Below are 15,838 nucleotides of genomic sequence, written 5' to 3' on the forward strand. Positions count from 1 at the left end.
TGCCCTCTAAATATTAACCACTACTATAAACTTGAACAGTTTAATCATCAACAAATCATAGGAACTAAGGTCCAACATTGCCAAAATTGAATGTTTGGTGTGGAATATTAAAATTATGACTTGGTCCCAAAATCTATATTCCCAATTAATATATGAATATGTATTAGTAGAAAATGATAATTTCTACCCTGAGAGTCAAAGTAATGTAATTTTTCCAAGTCAGTAGAAATATTATTACAACATATGTAAAAAGCAGATAATCTTAAAATAAATGTTAAAATACACTATTACATCACAAAAACAATATCCCACATGTATTCATATAAATACTAAGTATGACTATTAATATAAACATGGTTTGTTGAAATAATCTCTCAAAATTAAAAGCAAAAAATCTATATATGTTAACAAACTCAATGCACTGTAATTCAAAAATTAGTAACTAGATGTCCAGTAATTGGTTGTTTTTAAAGTGTGGTTTAGTTACTGTGAGTTGATTTGTCAACTTGATGAGATATAGAATACAATGAGACATACCTTTGGACACAACTGTGGGGCTTATCGTGATTGGGTTAATTGAAGTTTCTGGTTTGAATGTGAAACAGCCCATTTAGTCTCATCTTTAATACTTGGTCCCTAGGTGGGGGTGCTGTTTGAAATGACTGTGGGATTTTTAGAAGGTGGAGTCTTGGAAGAAGTAGGTTGCTGAGGATGGACCTTGGGGGTTTTCAGATCCAAATTTTCTGTTCACTCTCTGCTTTCTAAATGTGACCAACCAGAGTCCGGCTGCTGCCTTCACAAGTCTTTCTCATCATCAACTTTCTCATCTTTTGACAACTGTAAGCTAATATAAATACTTTCTCCCTTAAATTGCTTTTTTTGAGTTATTTTATTACTTTATCACAGCAACAAGAAAGCAATGAAGACAAGGCACAAAGACTTGTGCATTTTTAAATGGCACTCATCCCTATTCTTGGGTCCTGGACTGCATAGGAAGGAGAAAGGGACCTGAGCACAACCATTCATCCTTCCTATTTCCTGACTACAGATACAATATGATCAGCTGTCACAAGCTCCTGCCACCATGACTTCTACAACAGAAAAGAAGGCACACACTCTGGAACTGAGTCAAAATAAACAAACCTTTTTCCTCTGTCAGGGAATTTTATTACAGGAATTGATGTACCAGCCTGACTCCATCTTAAGGATGGCCACCATTTTTGTTATAAGATTAGAATAAGTTAATTTCTTTTTTCTTTTTCTTCTTTGGTTTTTCAATACAGAGTTTCTCTGTGTAGTCCTGGCTGTCCTGGAACTCACTCTATAGACCAGGCTGGCCTTGAACTCAGAAATCTGTGTACCTCTGCCTCCCAAGTGCTGGGATTAAAGGTGTGTGCCACCACTTCAAGTTGGCTGTGCTTTAGCCTGTTGTTGGAATCTGACATGATCCCCAGCCCTGGAGTTTGATTCATGCCTTGACTATACCCAGATGATAAGATGTTCTGCCAAATCATTTTGGAATGTTCAGCCAAGCTCTGGTGCAACCAAAATCCTTCTGGAAATCTCCTAACCCCTGAAAACTCCCTAGTCTTGTAGTTTTCTGGACTATATAAAGCCTACTTTTCCTATGATAAATGCTATTTTTTCAAACCATGCTTTAGAGAGTTAGCCATATCTGACAGAAAAGAAAGCTTGCTTAATTTGACCACAGATTTTGAGTAATGGTCTTTACTCTCATTCAGTGTGATTAACAGAATGAGAAAAATAGCTGATAGAGCCACTAAACAGACTGTATGGAGACATGCTTGGACATATGTTTAAGTACAGTTTTAAAAGATGGAACCATTAATATTGACTGACAATTCAACATAACCAGGATAAAGAGGGTACATTGACAAGAATGTCCTCTTTGAATAGATACTTAATGCAGACAAGTGAGTATAAGTAAACCAGCATTTTAAAATAATCATATCCTAAGCCTAATAATGAAAACAGATATAAGCTAACTATATACATATTACTCAACTCGTGTTCTGTGAAGAAAATGGGAATCTCTCCAAATAAGAATAGGCAAATGCTCTAAGCTACAGTCAACAATGTAGAATGTTTCAGCAGAAAACATAGCATATTATAGGAAAATATGATTTTCATATTTTGGAATCAATTCTAATTTTCTTTAAAAGTTATATAATCCACCATGCACGCCAATAGGGTCCAAACACTCAGAAGACCAAGGCAAGATCACTTCTGTCCAGGAGTTCAAGGTCAAATTAACCCCAACAGATTTAATATATGGCAATTTTAAAAAGCATGTTAATGCCAGGATGGGTGGTATACACCTTTATTCCAGCAGAGAGGTGGCGGATCATTGAGTTCCAGGTCAGTCTGGTCTACACAGTGAGTTCCAGGACAGACAGGGCTACATAAAGAGACCCTATCTCAAGTAATTAGGTGACAATGATGAAGATGATAACACACCTAAGGTCCTGGACACTCTCACCAAGTTTTTCCAAAAGAAATTTGATGTCTTCACTGATATCTTCATCATCATACTTCTGCTGCTCCAAATTCTCCAACTGCTTTAGGACTTTGCATTGAATCATAGCCAAAGCATACTCCTGGCGAGTTTCTCTTTCTGTTGATTTTTCTAAGAAATTCTGAGTAGACAAAGAGACATGATGTTTGCAGCCATCCATATTTCTTTACACTTTCCTTTGAGTTTCCCATTTAACCAGCACTTTTAAAAGGTGACTATCTATAATCATATAATCAGAAGCCTACCTCTAAGTATGAAATACCTCTAGATTAAATGTGAAATGTCCTCCAAAGATCACTACTATAAAAGTTTAGCTGTCAGCCTATAGTATTTTTGTGACATGGTAGAATTATTAAGAGATGCAATCTCCTTGAAGAAGTCAGATCAGTCACTCTCTCCCCTGAGTTCCCATGACCTCTTCCAGGTTTACCCTGGTCACTCCTCTTGACCTCCCCATACATGCCTTTCCCTCAACAAGCTAGAGATACTCTAGTCCAACAACCTATGTGCCAGGCTAGTCTGATATCCCCAGCCTATGCCCCAGCCAACCTGTAGGCTTCCTCCAGGACACATCTTACCTGTATCCACTTATACCACCCAACTCAGTATTCAGACGTCTCACATCCTCAAGCCCACCTCCCTTGCCTACACAACAAAGGAGTTCTAGGCTTCAGCCGGTTCCTTTCTATATATCCTCCAAGCCACAGAACTCTTCCATATCATGGCCAACATTTTTACCCAGCAAGATCTACCTCTCCACACTCAAAGCTTCAAACAAGAAGCACATCCTGTACACCAGACCAGTACCCTCTGTCACCTGACTTCATTCCACCAGTTCATTTCTACCCTCCAGACACAACCCACCAGAATATCCACTCTTCTGCCCACAACTTGCTCTGTCCATTAGAAACTTAGAAGTAACAAAAGAGGTCCACATGTTTGGAGTCAATTCTAAAAGTACAAGAAATATGAAAGAACAACCAAGCATCTTCTCTGTAAAACCCACCAGTCCTGTAGAAATATTTATCAATGATACTTACCCAGGCAAACTCAGAATTAAATGATCATGATACAGTTATAGTTATTTAGTTAATAACTAAACTATAACTATAGTTATAACTATATAGTTATTTACATAAACTGTCTTCAGACAATGCAACTATTAAGACCTTCAATGGCAAACTACAGCTTCATCTGTATTCTCCAACAATTATCCAAGTGTCTGACACAAAAAAAAAAGTGTCTGACAACTCAAAGAAAGTCATATTTTAAGATAAATGAGACTAAAGAAGACAACTTCAGGAATTTTTCATCTTTTCTACACAATAAGAATGTAGAAAATGAACTCTTAAGAAGAAAAACAATAACATCAGTTCCTGAGTTATTTCAAAGTAATGTCTCATTAATACAACTTACTTGAGTTTAAGAATTATCTGGACCACACTTAAGAATGTGTCTTGACAACTTGTGTACACAGAATTTGCTAGAAATACAAATGTTAGCTACCCGGTGAGTGAGAGAAAGAATAAAGCACAGCACTTGCTTAATTGCTTTTAAATTTTATTTCATCAATTATTGCTCTGTTCTGCATCCATGACTGTGTGTGTACTTTGGGTACATCCATGCTGCACTAGTGTCATGGTATGTATGAAACAATCAGGAGACAACTTCAAAGAATTGGTGGTGATCAAAGTCAGGTCATATCCAGAAACCTTTACCCACTGAGCCATCTCACGAGCCTATTTGCCTAAATTTCAGAAGAAACTATTTAAGGATAATAGGACAATTGTTATATTTAAAAGGGTATAACTTTTTGTAACCATAGTAACAAATCAAATATAATGCTCAGAACATTTGGTCAAAAATTATTAGCATTACAGATCTTCTGACTTGACTCTAGACCCAGTTCACAAGATGAAACCCATACTTGGCACCAACATCAGGCCAAGAACCTCTGGCTAGACAGAACATAGATTTTAGAGGAGAACATACCACTATTATTCTGCTAAATGGACATAGTATCAAACCAACTTCCAATGACCTACCGCTATACCTATAGATTGTAGCATCTCTCTACCCTCTGCTTACAGCAGATGACAATCAACATAGAGATAACTAATGAAGGTACAGAGAATGAGACTCTTCAGAATGCTCAACCCTAAATGAAACATATATACTATGTTCCCTCTTCAAAAGGTTCACAGATCATTTTGGAAGAAAGAGAAAATCCCACTAGCTGAGAAATTACTGGCAACTTTGAGCAGCTGGGAAGAGAAAGGGTTAATTTTCTCAGCAGTATAGGCCCTGATAAGTCGACCATACTCGAATGGAATCTAGGAGTATGAGAACATCAACACAAATTGGCCTTGATGGGAAAAAGAAAACCCCAAAAAAGGACACAAAGTTGGGTGAAAAGGGAAAGAGAAGTGGATCTTGGAAGAGTTAAAGGAGGATAAATATGACCAAAAACACTTGCATGTAATTCTCAAAAAATTAATAAAAGAAAATAAATAAAAGATGTTTTGCTTTATTACTAATAGCATGAAAATTTAAAACAACTATTTCACTATTCATCCAGAATTCTATAAAAACCAAGAGTGATAATATTAAGTATTAGTAAGACAAAAGAACAACAAACTTAAAGCATAACAAATGGTAACATAAGCTGGCAAATTTTTGAAAGCTCATTTGATATTAACTATTAAAAAGGGAGACAAAGAGTGGAGCAGAGATTGAAGGAAAGGCCATCCAGAGACTGCCCCACCAAACCTAGACATTATTGCTGATCACAAGAAGTCCTTGCTGACATGAGCCTGATCTAGCTGTCTCCTAAGAGGCTCTGCTAGTGCCTGACATGCACACAGCCAACCATCGGACTGAGCACAGGGACCCCAATGGAGGAATTAGGGGAAGGACTGATGGAGCTAAAGGGGTTTGCAACTCCATAGGAAGGACAATATCAATCAACCAGACTTCCCAAAATCCCCAGGGACCAAAGAATACACATGGATGGACCCATGGCTTCAACTGCATATGTAGCAGAGTATGGCCTTATCTGGCATCAATGGGAGGGGAGGCCCTTTGTCCTGTGAAGGCTCAATGCCTCAGCATAGGGGAATGCTGGGGTGGCGGGGGGGGAGCACACTCATAGAAGCAGGGGGCATGGGATAGGGGAGTTGTGGAGGGGAAACTGGGAAGAGGGATAACATTTGAAATGTAAATAAATAAAATAAACAATAAAAATTTTAATAAAGAAAGAAAAAAATTCTGAGTAGTAGTAGTATTATCAATTTCATAGAAAGGCATGGAATAAGTTAAGATATGTATTAATAGCTACTTGGAATTTTAGGATAATGTAATGTCTTGGCCATGGCCAATAATATCTTCTGACATTCCATAACTACAAACCTTAATTGAGGAGATTATTCTGCTTCATTTGTGACTAAAACTACAACCAACAGCAAAAGTAAATAAATTAAATAAATAAATAAATTAAATAAATAAATAAATAAAAGCACATTTGACTCAGCAGAAACATATACAAAATTATTCATGGAAGTGTCAAATAAATTGTGAATACCTCATGCCTCCACCAATACCACAGTAGAACGTAACATAACTAAAGGAATATTAAAGTTCTACATAGAAAGAAATTAAAGCATACATATTTCATACTGTTAAGAATAAAGTTGTAGAGGCTACAGATATGGCTCAGAGGTTAAGCACACTTACTGCTTTTCTAGAGGACAGGTCCTGGTTCAGTTCCCAGCACTGTCACTGGACAGCTGACTCTAACTGTAACTCTAGCCCCAGGGGATCCAATGTACACTTCTGGCCACCTACACTTGTACAACCCCTCTCACATATGCACATAATTAGTATTTTTAATTTAAAAAAATTGGATAGCCATATATGCCATCTCTATGTTTAAGTATAAATCAAAATCATAACACTTATTTATGTATTTATCCCATGTCTAAAAAATATTAGTGACTATTAGTTAACAAATCTGATAGCAATACTTCTTAAATTTTTCAAACACAACAATATCTCATTTTGTTTTCGACTTCTTGCTGTTTATTTCAGATAAACACAAGAACAAATGGTTCAAAGCAAAAATTCTGAAGCAAATCATCTGCATTTGCAAACTGGATGCCTACTGGGAATGCCACATCTATCTAGCATTCCCATTTGCAAAGTAAAGACTAACCCAAATACCAAAATTCTCATATATTAACAATAGCATTATAATAGTGTTCTGGTAACCACTAGTCAACATAAAATCCCTGAGAAGGATACCTGCCACAGAGTAACAAGCAGCACATGACACATGTTCAGTAATATCACTTGGTTAGATATCTCCCAGAAACCCATCTGAATCCTAAGGCAACCAACAAAATGACTAAGCAGACCACTGACTGACAGAACATAATGGCTGTGGGGAAACACTTAACAATACCTTATGTGATATAACAAAACTCCTTTCTTGTCCTCATGCTTCACTATCTTTTGTTCATTTTTATAACTAACAAAATTCTAATATCCTAACAACATAACTGTAATGTTTATAATAATTGGAAAGTTCTGCTGTTGACTCAAAAACATGTTGCTAGACAGGAGATCCAAGATCTGAAACATAACTCCAAACTAAAATATGGGCCCAGTAATAATATTCCTGTAGCAGGCACTGTAACAAACAGGACTTCCTCCATCTGAATATAACCATAGTACAATTTTTACAAGTATACTACAATTCATACATTCCATTCGCTTACATTACTTCCCAACTTTTAAAGAGAGATCACAGCAACAAATCCCACACATATACACACATCAGCAACAATAACAAACTCCCTCACTGAGTACTTACACGGAATGCTGCAAGAATGATTCTTGTTACTTTCTCTTTGACAGATTCTTGAAGGATGTCTGATAGAACAGGAATGATATTATAGCGACGGAGGTGTTCACACATTTGAGGGCTGAATGCCAGGAGCCATATTGAAAAAATCATTTGATATTGAAGTTGAAAACCACACTTGTTACTCAAAACGCCCATTATACTGAAAAAGAACAGACAAAACATTTCGCACAACAGCACAGCAAAACACGAAATGAGAGTACATTTAAAGAGCAAGTATCTATACTACGTCTTCAATTTCTTTTCTACCTGCCTGTGGCACTCACATAGCACTCAGCTAACTCATAGCTAGTTTACAGCACACTAGGATTATAATCCTCTCTCTGGAAGGCATGGAGACTTGGGAAGACAAAGGACTGCTACAGGGAAACACTAAGAAATGAGAAATGGAACCAAGATTGGAAGAAAGAATGGTACAAGGAATATAACAATTAAAATCAACAGGGGGGTACTGACAAAAATGAATGTACAACTTCCATGTGATTTTTGGTTTTGAGTTTAGACAACCAAGGGAAGAATTTTTAAGAAAGTTAAGAAATCCAGAAAAATGAGGCAGTAATTTTGGGAAAATATAGCCTGCCAAAGAATTTGGGGTTCAGCAAAATGTCAAAAACTTCTAGAAAACTAGAAAACTGAGAACATTCCCTTGAAATGAAAGTTGTGAAGGAGAGAATATATAAAAAATTTAAAAAAAAGAAAAAAAAACGCCTAAAGAAAAATCCCTGGAGAATGTGTACATTCCACAAAGGAAAGAAATCACCAGATAAGACAAATAAAATGACTACTGGAACTAAAGAGGCATAAAATCCATAAAATTTCCAACACAGTGCCCCCATATAAACTATAGCTTTTAACAAATATATCAATACTGATTCATCAGTTTGAAAAAGAGAATCATACTTACCCAAGATGTCAAAATGGGAAAATGGAGAGGAGGGAAAGTCATTTGTACTTTGATTATTTTTTTCTTTTAATCTAAAGTTGTTCTAATAAAATTCTCCAGTTTTTAAAATCTAACAATTATTAACTTAGTTGTCAGTATATATCTATGGCAATTCTTTATTTTTGTGACTTGTATATACTTCTGAGTTTATTGTACTATTCCTAGGTTTGTAATGCATTGTTTCTTCTGCTTAGAGAAGTTCTTTTCAGCTTAATTTGTTACATTAAAAACTTGCTTATATTAAACACTATCAGTATTTCAACTGTTGCAAAAATTTTTTATAGCATCAACATCCTGATATCTTCCTGGTTCCTTTGTTCTCTCCTAGTAACTAAGTCAAGCTTCCTACACTTTGCTTTTCTGACGCCCTAGGTACCAGCTAGTTAGATTCTAGGTTCTAGGAAAGGAAGCTAAACGTTGACTATAATCGCAGACTAAAGGTACTTACTCAAAGTGAGCATTACCCTAGCAAATACTTCCTCACAAAGTAGCCCATCTTTCCCATGGCAGTACCCGGTTCAGATGCAGTGTTCCAGGTCATTCATAAGTCTCCTTGCAGACTCACGAGGCACCATCACTAGCCATGTGTGCCCCTACTCAAGTGGACTTGGTCCCTGCACAACGTTCTTCCTCAGAAATCACAGACACCAGTAACAGAGGAGCTTTACTCAGTTCTCCAAGCATGTGAGTTTCTGTGAACCTAAACCCAGACCTAGAGATGATAACATCTTTTGCTTTAGTTTCAGAAAAAAAAGAAACTGTATATCTAGTTAATTCTTCACATCCAATTAATTTCTAAGAAAAATTTGTCATCACAGGAGTTGTGGGGAGCACAGAGAAAGAACACAGCTGATAAACCAAAGTACAAAAGTTTCCAAGGAGCTAGGCATCAACAATGATAAATCTTTTAGGAGCTAGAGGGAGCTTAAAATTAATAGACAAAAAAAAAAAAATGTTAACCTTCAGATAGCTAGTACAGTCAACATACAACAGTGAAAAGGATAGTTCTTATATATAAATATTCAGAAAATACTATATTGTGTATGTTATAGGTCTTTAACCAGAAAACTCAAAATGCTGATTAAAAAAATGTAGAGTAGTTTTAGTAATTAGTGACCAGCTCTTTGAACAGACAACACCTGAAATTGTTTCTCCTCACATCTTTCCTAGTTATAATTTGAAAAGCATCAAAAAGAAACAGAAAATGGCATTGCAAAAGAAAAATTATAAAGTGCATTTCCTTTCTGAGAACAAAAAAAGCAGATACTTAATATTGTGAACTCTCCTTCAAAGTTGTTTAATATTAGTAATGATGATATCAAGATTTGACCTACCTTTATATACCAAAGGGATCCAAGACAACAACTTTTATATGGGGGGGGGGGGGTAGCAGGGGGAAAATTGAAAAAGAAATAATATCTGTAGACAGGTTGCTATTTTGTAACTTTAATTCATTCTTACATGTCCCCTGATTTGGGGAAAGGGTGTCTTCTTTTAGCTTAGTAAATTAAAACTCATTGTATCTTGCAATAACCATATGGGCTAACTAGACATTTTATAAACCTATAACATATTATGAAATTATAGTGACATTTTGCTATTTCATCTTAATAGATATTATTTCACTAATTATATTAATATCTTATTAATTATAATTCATTTGCAATTATAAAAAATGAAAGCTACATTTATATAAAATTCCTTACAAAGATGATGCAATAAAATCATTATCTATTCTAATTTTACTGCCCCAAATACTGCAGCATCTTTTAGGAATGTAAAAGATAAAACAACATTTATCTTTAGTTTCTTTTTTTTTTTTTTTATTGGATGTTTTATTTACATTTCATATGTTGTCCCCTTACCCCATCCCCCACCCACCCCGGAACCCCCAATCCCCTCACACCTCCTCCTTCTTCTTTGTGGATGTAACCTCTATCTACCCCCCCACTCCCACCTCCCCACCCTCAAAACTCCCACCCCCTGGGGCGTCCAGCCTTCATGAGGTCAAGATCTCATCTTCCATCTGTGCCCAGCAGGGCCCTCCACTCTTATATATTCAGCTAAGGCCCTGGATCCCTCCATAAGTGCTCCCAGGCTGGTGGTTTAGACCCTGGGAGCTGTGGTTGGTTGGTATTGTTGCTCTCCTCATGGGGCCACAAATCCTTTCAGCTCCTTCAGTCTTCACTCTAACTCCTCCATTGAGAACCCCATGATCACTTCAATGGCTAGTTGTGAGCATCTGCCTCTGAATATGTCAGACTCTTGAAGACCTCTGAGGAGACATCCATATCAGGCTCTTATCAGCATGCACTTCCTGACTTCCACATCAGCATCTACCTTTGGTGACTGTACATGGGATGGATACTCAGGTGGAAAGGTCTTCAGACGGCCCCTCCTTCAGTTTTTGTCCCTCGCTTTGTCTCCATATTTGCTCCCTTGAGTATTTTGTTGCTCCTTCTAAGAAGGACCGAATCACCCCCACTTGGTCTTCATTCTTTATGGACTTCATGTGGCCTGTGAGTTGCATCTTGGGCATTTTAAGGTTCTGGGCTAATATCCAATAATCAGTGAGTGAATACCATGTGTGTTCTTTTGTGATTGGCTTACCTCACTCAGTATGATAATTTCTAGTTCCATCCATTTACCTAGGAACCTCTCAAATTCATTGTTTTTAATAGCTGAGTAATACTCCATTGTGTAAATATACCACATTTTTTTAATCCATTCCTCAGTTGAAGGACATCTGGGTTCTTTCCAGCTCCTGGCTATTATAAATAAGGCTGCTATGAACATAGTTGAGCATATGTCCTTATTATATGTTCGAGCACCTTCTGGGTATATGCCTAGGAGTGGTATAGCTGGATCCTCGGGTAATGCTATGTCCAATTTTCTGAGGAACCGCCACACTGATTTCCAAAGTGGTTGCACCATCTTGCAGTCCCACCAACAATGGAGGAGTGTTCCTCTTTCTCCACACCCTCGCCAGCATCTACTATCACCTGAGTTTTTAATCTTAGCCATTCTGACTGGTGTGAGATGGAATCTCAGGGTTGTTTTGATTTGCATTTCCCTGACGACTAAGGATGCCGAGCATTTCTTTAGGTGCTTCTCGGCCATTCGAGTTTCTTCTGTTGAAAATTCTTTGTTAAGCTCTATACCCCATTTTTTAATAGGGTAATTTGGTTGCCTGGAGTCTAATTTCTTGAGTTCTTTGTATATATTGGATATTAGCCCTCTATCAGATGAAGGATTGGTAAAGATCTTTTCCCAATTTGTTGGTTGTCGTTTTATCTTTAGTTTCTGAACAGAAAAGAGCATCATACCCGAGACTGCCAGTCTTAGATAACATAGCTCACAGTACCTATTCAGTTTGCACAAACCATATGGTTCATGCTTGGTACCTACAACTATGGTTTGAAAGTCTGTGTCCCTCCCAAATTCATAAATTAAAATCATAATCCCCAAATTGACAGTATTGTGACGCAGAGCTCTGAGGAAACTGGGTCACACAGGGAGAGCCTTCATAAGTATCAAATAAATGAGCATAAGAGAGACCCTTTGCCCTTCTTTTATATGAAATTACAGCTCACCATACACCAAATCTCACATAGCCTTGATCTTGTATTTCCCTTGTTTGGAAGCCACTCAGCTCTCAGCATTTTGGTTTAGGTAAGGGCTTTCCAGTTAGAAGTCTAGAATGTTTCTGGTGTTGTGGTTGAATACTTTATCCTCAGTCAGTGGCTTTTTGGGAAGGATTAAGCGGTATGGCCCTATTGGAGGAGGTTTATCACTTGGGGCATATTTTAGGGTTTTAAAAACCTCTTAAAATCCCCAGGGCCTCTGCTTCCTGCTTGTAGTTCCTGGTGTCTGTTCTCAACTGCTGCTACAGTACTGCCATACTGCCTACCTTTGAAGGTGATGGACTCATCCCTCTGAACTATAAGTCCAAATACACCTTTTCCTCCTATAAGATACCGTGATCGAGGTGTTTTATCACAGCAGTAAAAGTAACTAAGAGATATGCTATCAGCCCAGAGTGCATACATAACTAACATCTGGTGAAACCCTGAGGAGCTAGTTTGTAATACTCTTCCTGAACAGAATTACAAATGTTCACTGCTGAGGAAGATGCAATCCAAGGTCTCATGGAAGAAAGAGAACATGAGGAGGATTACACACGGATTCCTCAAAATTCAGCCATGTCTTTGGGCTTCATGGTCCAGCAGTGTATTTTTAGCAATCCCTATAGCTATGAGTACCAATACCATTCTAATATATCCTCCAACACAGTATAACCATACCTGAGAACTCAGTTTCTTTTACTTTCCACAATAGCAACTAACAGAAGGCATTTCAATGCGTGAACAGAAGAAGAAAGCAATACTATCTTATTCTCTAACAATGATGGAACTGGCTTTATAAGCACACCCTTAAAATTAGAAGAATGTAGATTTTTTTTAAACTCAAGAACTGATTTAAAATAATAACATTAAAATGGAGCTATCCTATAATTGCTCAATAATGTTTCTAGTACACACAAAAGTAAAAATCTCAGGGCAGTGACTGCATAGGGGTTGATGTCAAAAGTATCCCCTCTCCAGGAAAAAGACATCGGGACGGGTATGGCCCTCATGCCTCACTGGGCAACGACAGGGGGACTGGAGCCATTACAAGGTCCCCTTCAAATACTGGAGGTCAGGCCTCTATCCCCGCCTTCGCAAGTTTAGAATTGCCACAGCCCTTCTATACTTAGAGAAGGGAGGAGATGTCAGGGGCAGCCCTGCTTACACACTGAAGGCCTAAAATCAGCCATAGGCCTAAAATCAGCAATAGGCCTGTCATACATGTATACTAATACCAAGTCTTGGGTCTCTGTGGAACAACATTGAAACAGATGGCTATAAGCTAATATAAACAGGCAGCTTTTGTAGAAATCTACAAGCCTAAGTAGTCATAGACCTTGTAAATAGGTAGACTGGGCAGACAATACCATCTTAGATAAGGACAAGCAAGTCATAGGCAGAGTCATAGTGACTTGTCCCCTGAACCTTCACCCAGCCGATACCCGGTTCTGATGATATCTGTATTCCCCCTGATCACCCACACTCCAGTGTCATTCCCTTCCCCACATCCTGCCTTTCGGTGTTTATAACCCCTGTGTGAATGAATTACGATTTGAGAAAAAATAAATTTAAAAAAATAATAAAAATGCAACTAGCCAAGTAGATTTAAAAAAATAATAAAGTTACACAAGCCACATGCAAAAAAGAAAGAAAGAAAGAAAGAAAGAAAGAAAGAAAGGAAGGAAGGAAGGAAGGAAGGAAGGAAGGAAGGAAGGAAGGAAGGAAACAAAATGACTATCTCAAAAAAAAAAATCTCAGGGCAGGAATGGACTTCTTTGTTTGGAGTTGTTAGCCAGTGAGGTTCCACAGACCCTCAAATATCACAGGCTATTGCCAATACTCTTGTTAACCTTCCAAAACTTGATAGTATGAGCCTGCTGCTCAAGACGCTACATACCTCAATCATACAACATGACAATATCAAGCTGGTAAAGACCTGGAAGCTATATCCATACTGACTAGTTTTCATAGTGCTAAAAGGTACTATGCAGGCTAACAAAGAACCACCAATCATACCCAGCTGTGAGCCCTGCAAATAACAACAATGACTGGCCTTGCAAGATATGCCTACCAGTGCAATAGTGACATGAATGTTATGGGAGTAACCAATCACTTTCTGACTGGACTTATTCAAATCCCCCTCCAAAAATTGAAATCCATACCTACCACCAACATCAGACTAGACAAGACATCGTTGCTATGGAAGAAGTTACCACTATTATTCTGGGAAATCGACATAGTATTAAACTACTACTAATGACTTATCGTTATGCCCATACATTAATCCATCTCTCAACCATTAGCTTAGAAGTTTGCTGAATATGGGGATTAACACAGAGACCTACAGTCAACCAAAGTAAAGAAAATAAGAGATCACAGAATGCTCAACCCTAAAGGGAAACACATATATTTTACATGTGTGTGTATGTAAATTTAAAAAAATAAATACATAAAATTGAAATAAGAACAAAAAGGAAACACAGTATCCTTATCCAGCTGACATTCAAGATGAAAGACTTCTAGGTAATAGTATTCAACAAAAACCAAGGGCCAGCAAGATAGGGCTTAGTAGGTAAAAGCATTTGCTGCCAAGCTCAATCCTCTGAGTTCAATCCCCAGAGTTAAAGAACCAATTCTCATAGGTTATCCTCTGAGCTCTGTACATGCTCTTTGGAATACGTGTGGAACACACAATACATATGTACATACATACATACATACATACATACATACATACATGTGGAACACACAATACATACATACATACATACATATATACATATATACATACATACATACATACATACATACTTTCATGTATACACACATACATAAACACAATTAAGTTAAAATATATTAAAACTGCAAGCAATATTTTCATTAATTCCTTGAGAAATCCATACACTGTTACTTTGGTCATATTCATACTCCTTATTCCTTCAAGGTATACTCTCAGCTCCCTACCCACCTAACTTTGAGTTTCCTTAAAAAACAAAAAACATCACCTCTAATTTGCTTTCCCCAACTATTACTGGGAGTAGGGCTGCCCTGGAGTGTGGTCGATCTACAGGGATCATCACATCATTGAAGAAAACAGACTCTATCTCTCCCACTAGCTATCAAATGCCAATAGCACCTCAGTTATACTGATGGGACTTTAAACCTACATCCCCAATCCATCTCAAGATTATGTCTTTCTTGAACTGGAACAGGTCTTTGTGCATGCTGTCATAATTTCTGTGAGTTAATAGTACAACTACTCTTTTATATCTAGAAAACATTGTTTCCTTGAAGTTATTCACCCAGTCTCCAGGTCTTAGAAGGCAGAGGACTAAATAATAATTAGTTTTAAAAAATTGAAATGGTATTACTATATCTGTGGCTGGCCTTGAATTCATAGAGATCTGCTGTCTCTTCCTACTGAGTACTGAGATCAGTGTATACTACCATGCAAGCTCAACAGATTTAAAAATTGTGAATTAAAACAGCAATAACTATTCAATAAAGATTGCATAATTTGTGAAAGTAACGGTTTAAGAAACTGCATGCACCTGTCTGCTGAGGGGATTTAGAGTAACAGTCTGACGACACAGCATTCAATCAACTCTCACTTTAATTCCTCATCAAATTCTACTGTTGAGTCTGAGCATCCTATATATATTTTACAAGAGAAATTATGCCCTTCTCCTAACTAAGCAATATCTGTTTTAAATGCATTTAGACCTTTATTAAGTATGAAATTAATTGGCTTTCAAATAGTGACATATAATGTCCATTGTTTAGATACTGTCTTTTCCTTATTGATTTCTGCC

At 37.3% G+C, this 15,838-nt stretch overlaps 1 protein-coding gene across 2 annotated transcripts in view; it reads right to left on the minus strand.

The window, feature by feature from the left end:
* The window catches only part of Atp6v1h (ATPase H+ transporting V1 subunit H), a 73,400-nt gene that overhangs the window by 18,631 nt on the left and 38,931 nt on the right, over positions 1 to 15,838 (minus strand). For both annotated transcript variants that reach the window (XM_028773396.1, XM_028773397.1), the window contains 2 exons: positions 7,407 to 7,599; positions 2,479 to 2,657 (listed from right to left, as the gene is read on the minus strand). In XM_028773396.1, the coding sequence (XP_028629229.1) occupies positions 2,479 to 2,657; positions 7,407 to 7,599 (372 nt within the window). The remainder of the gene's footprint in view (positions 1 to 2,478; positions 2,658 to 7,406; positions 7,600 to 15,838) is intronic.

Source organism: Grammomys surdaster, unplaced genomic scaffold, assembly GCF_004785775.1.
Source record: "Grammomys surdaster isolate TR1022 unplaced genomic scaffold, NIH_TR_1.0 226, whole genome shotgun sequence".
Lineage (NCBI taxonomy): Eukaryota > Metazoa > Chordata > Mammalia > Rodentia > Muridae > Grammomys > Grammomys surdaster.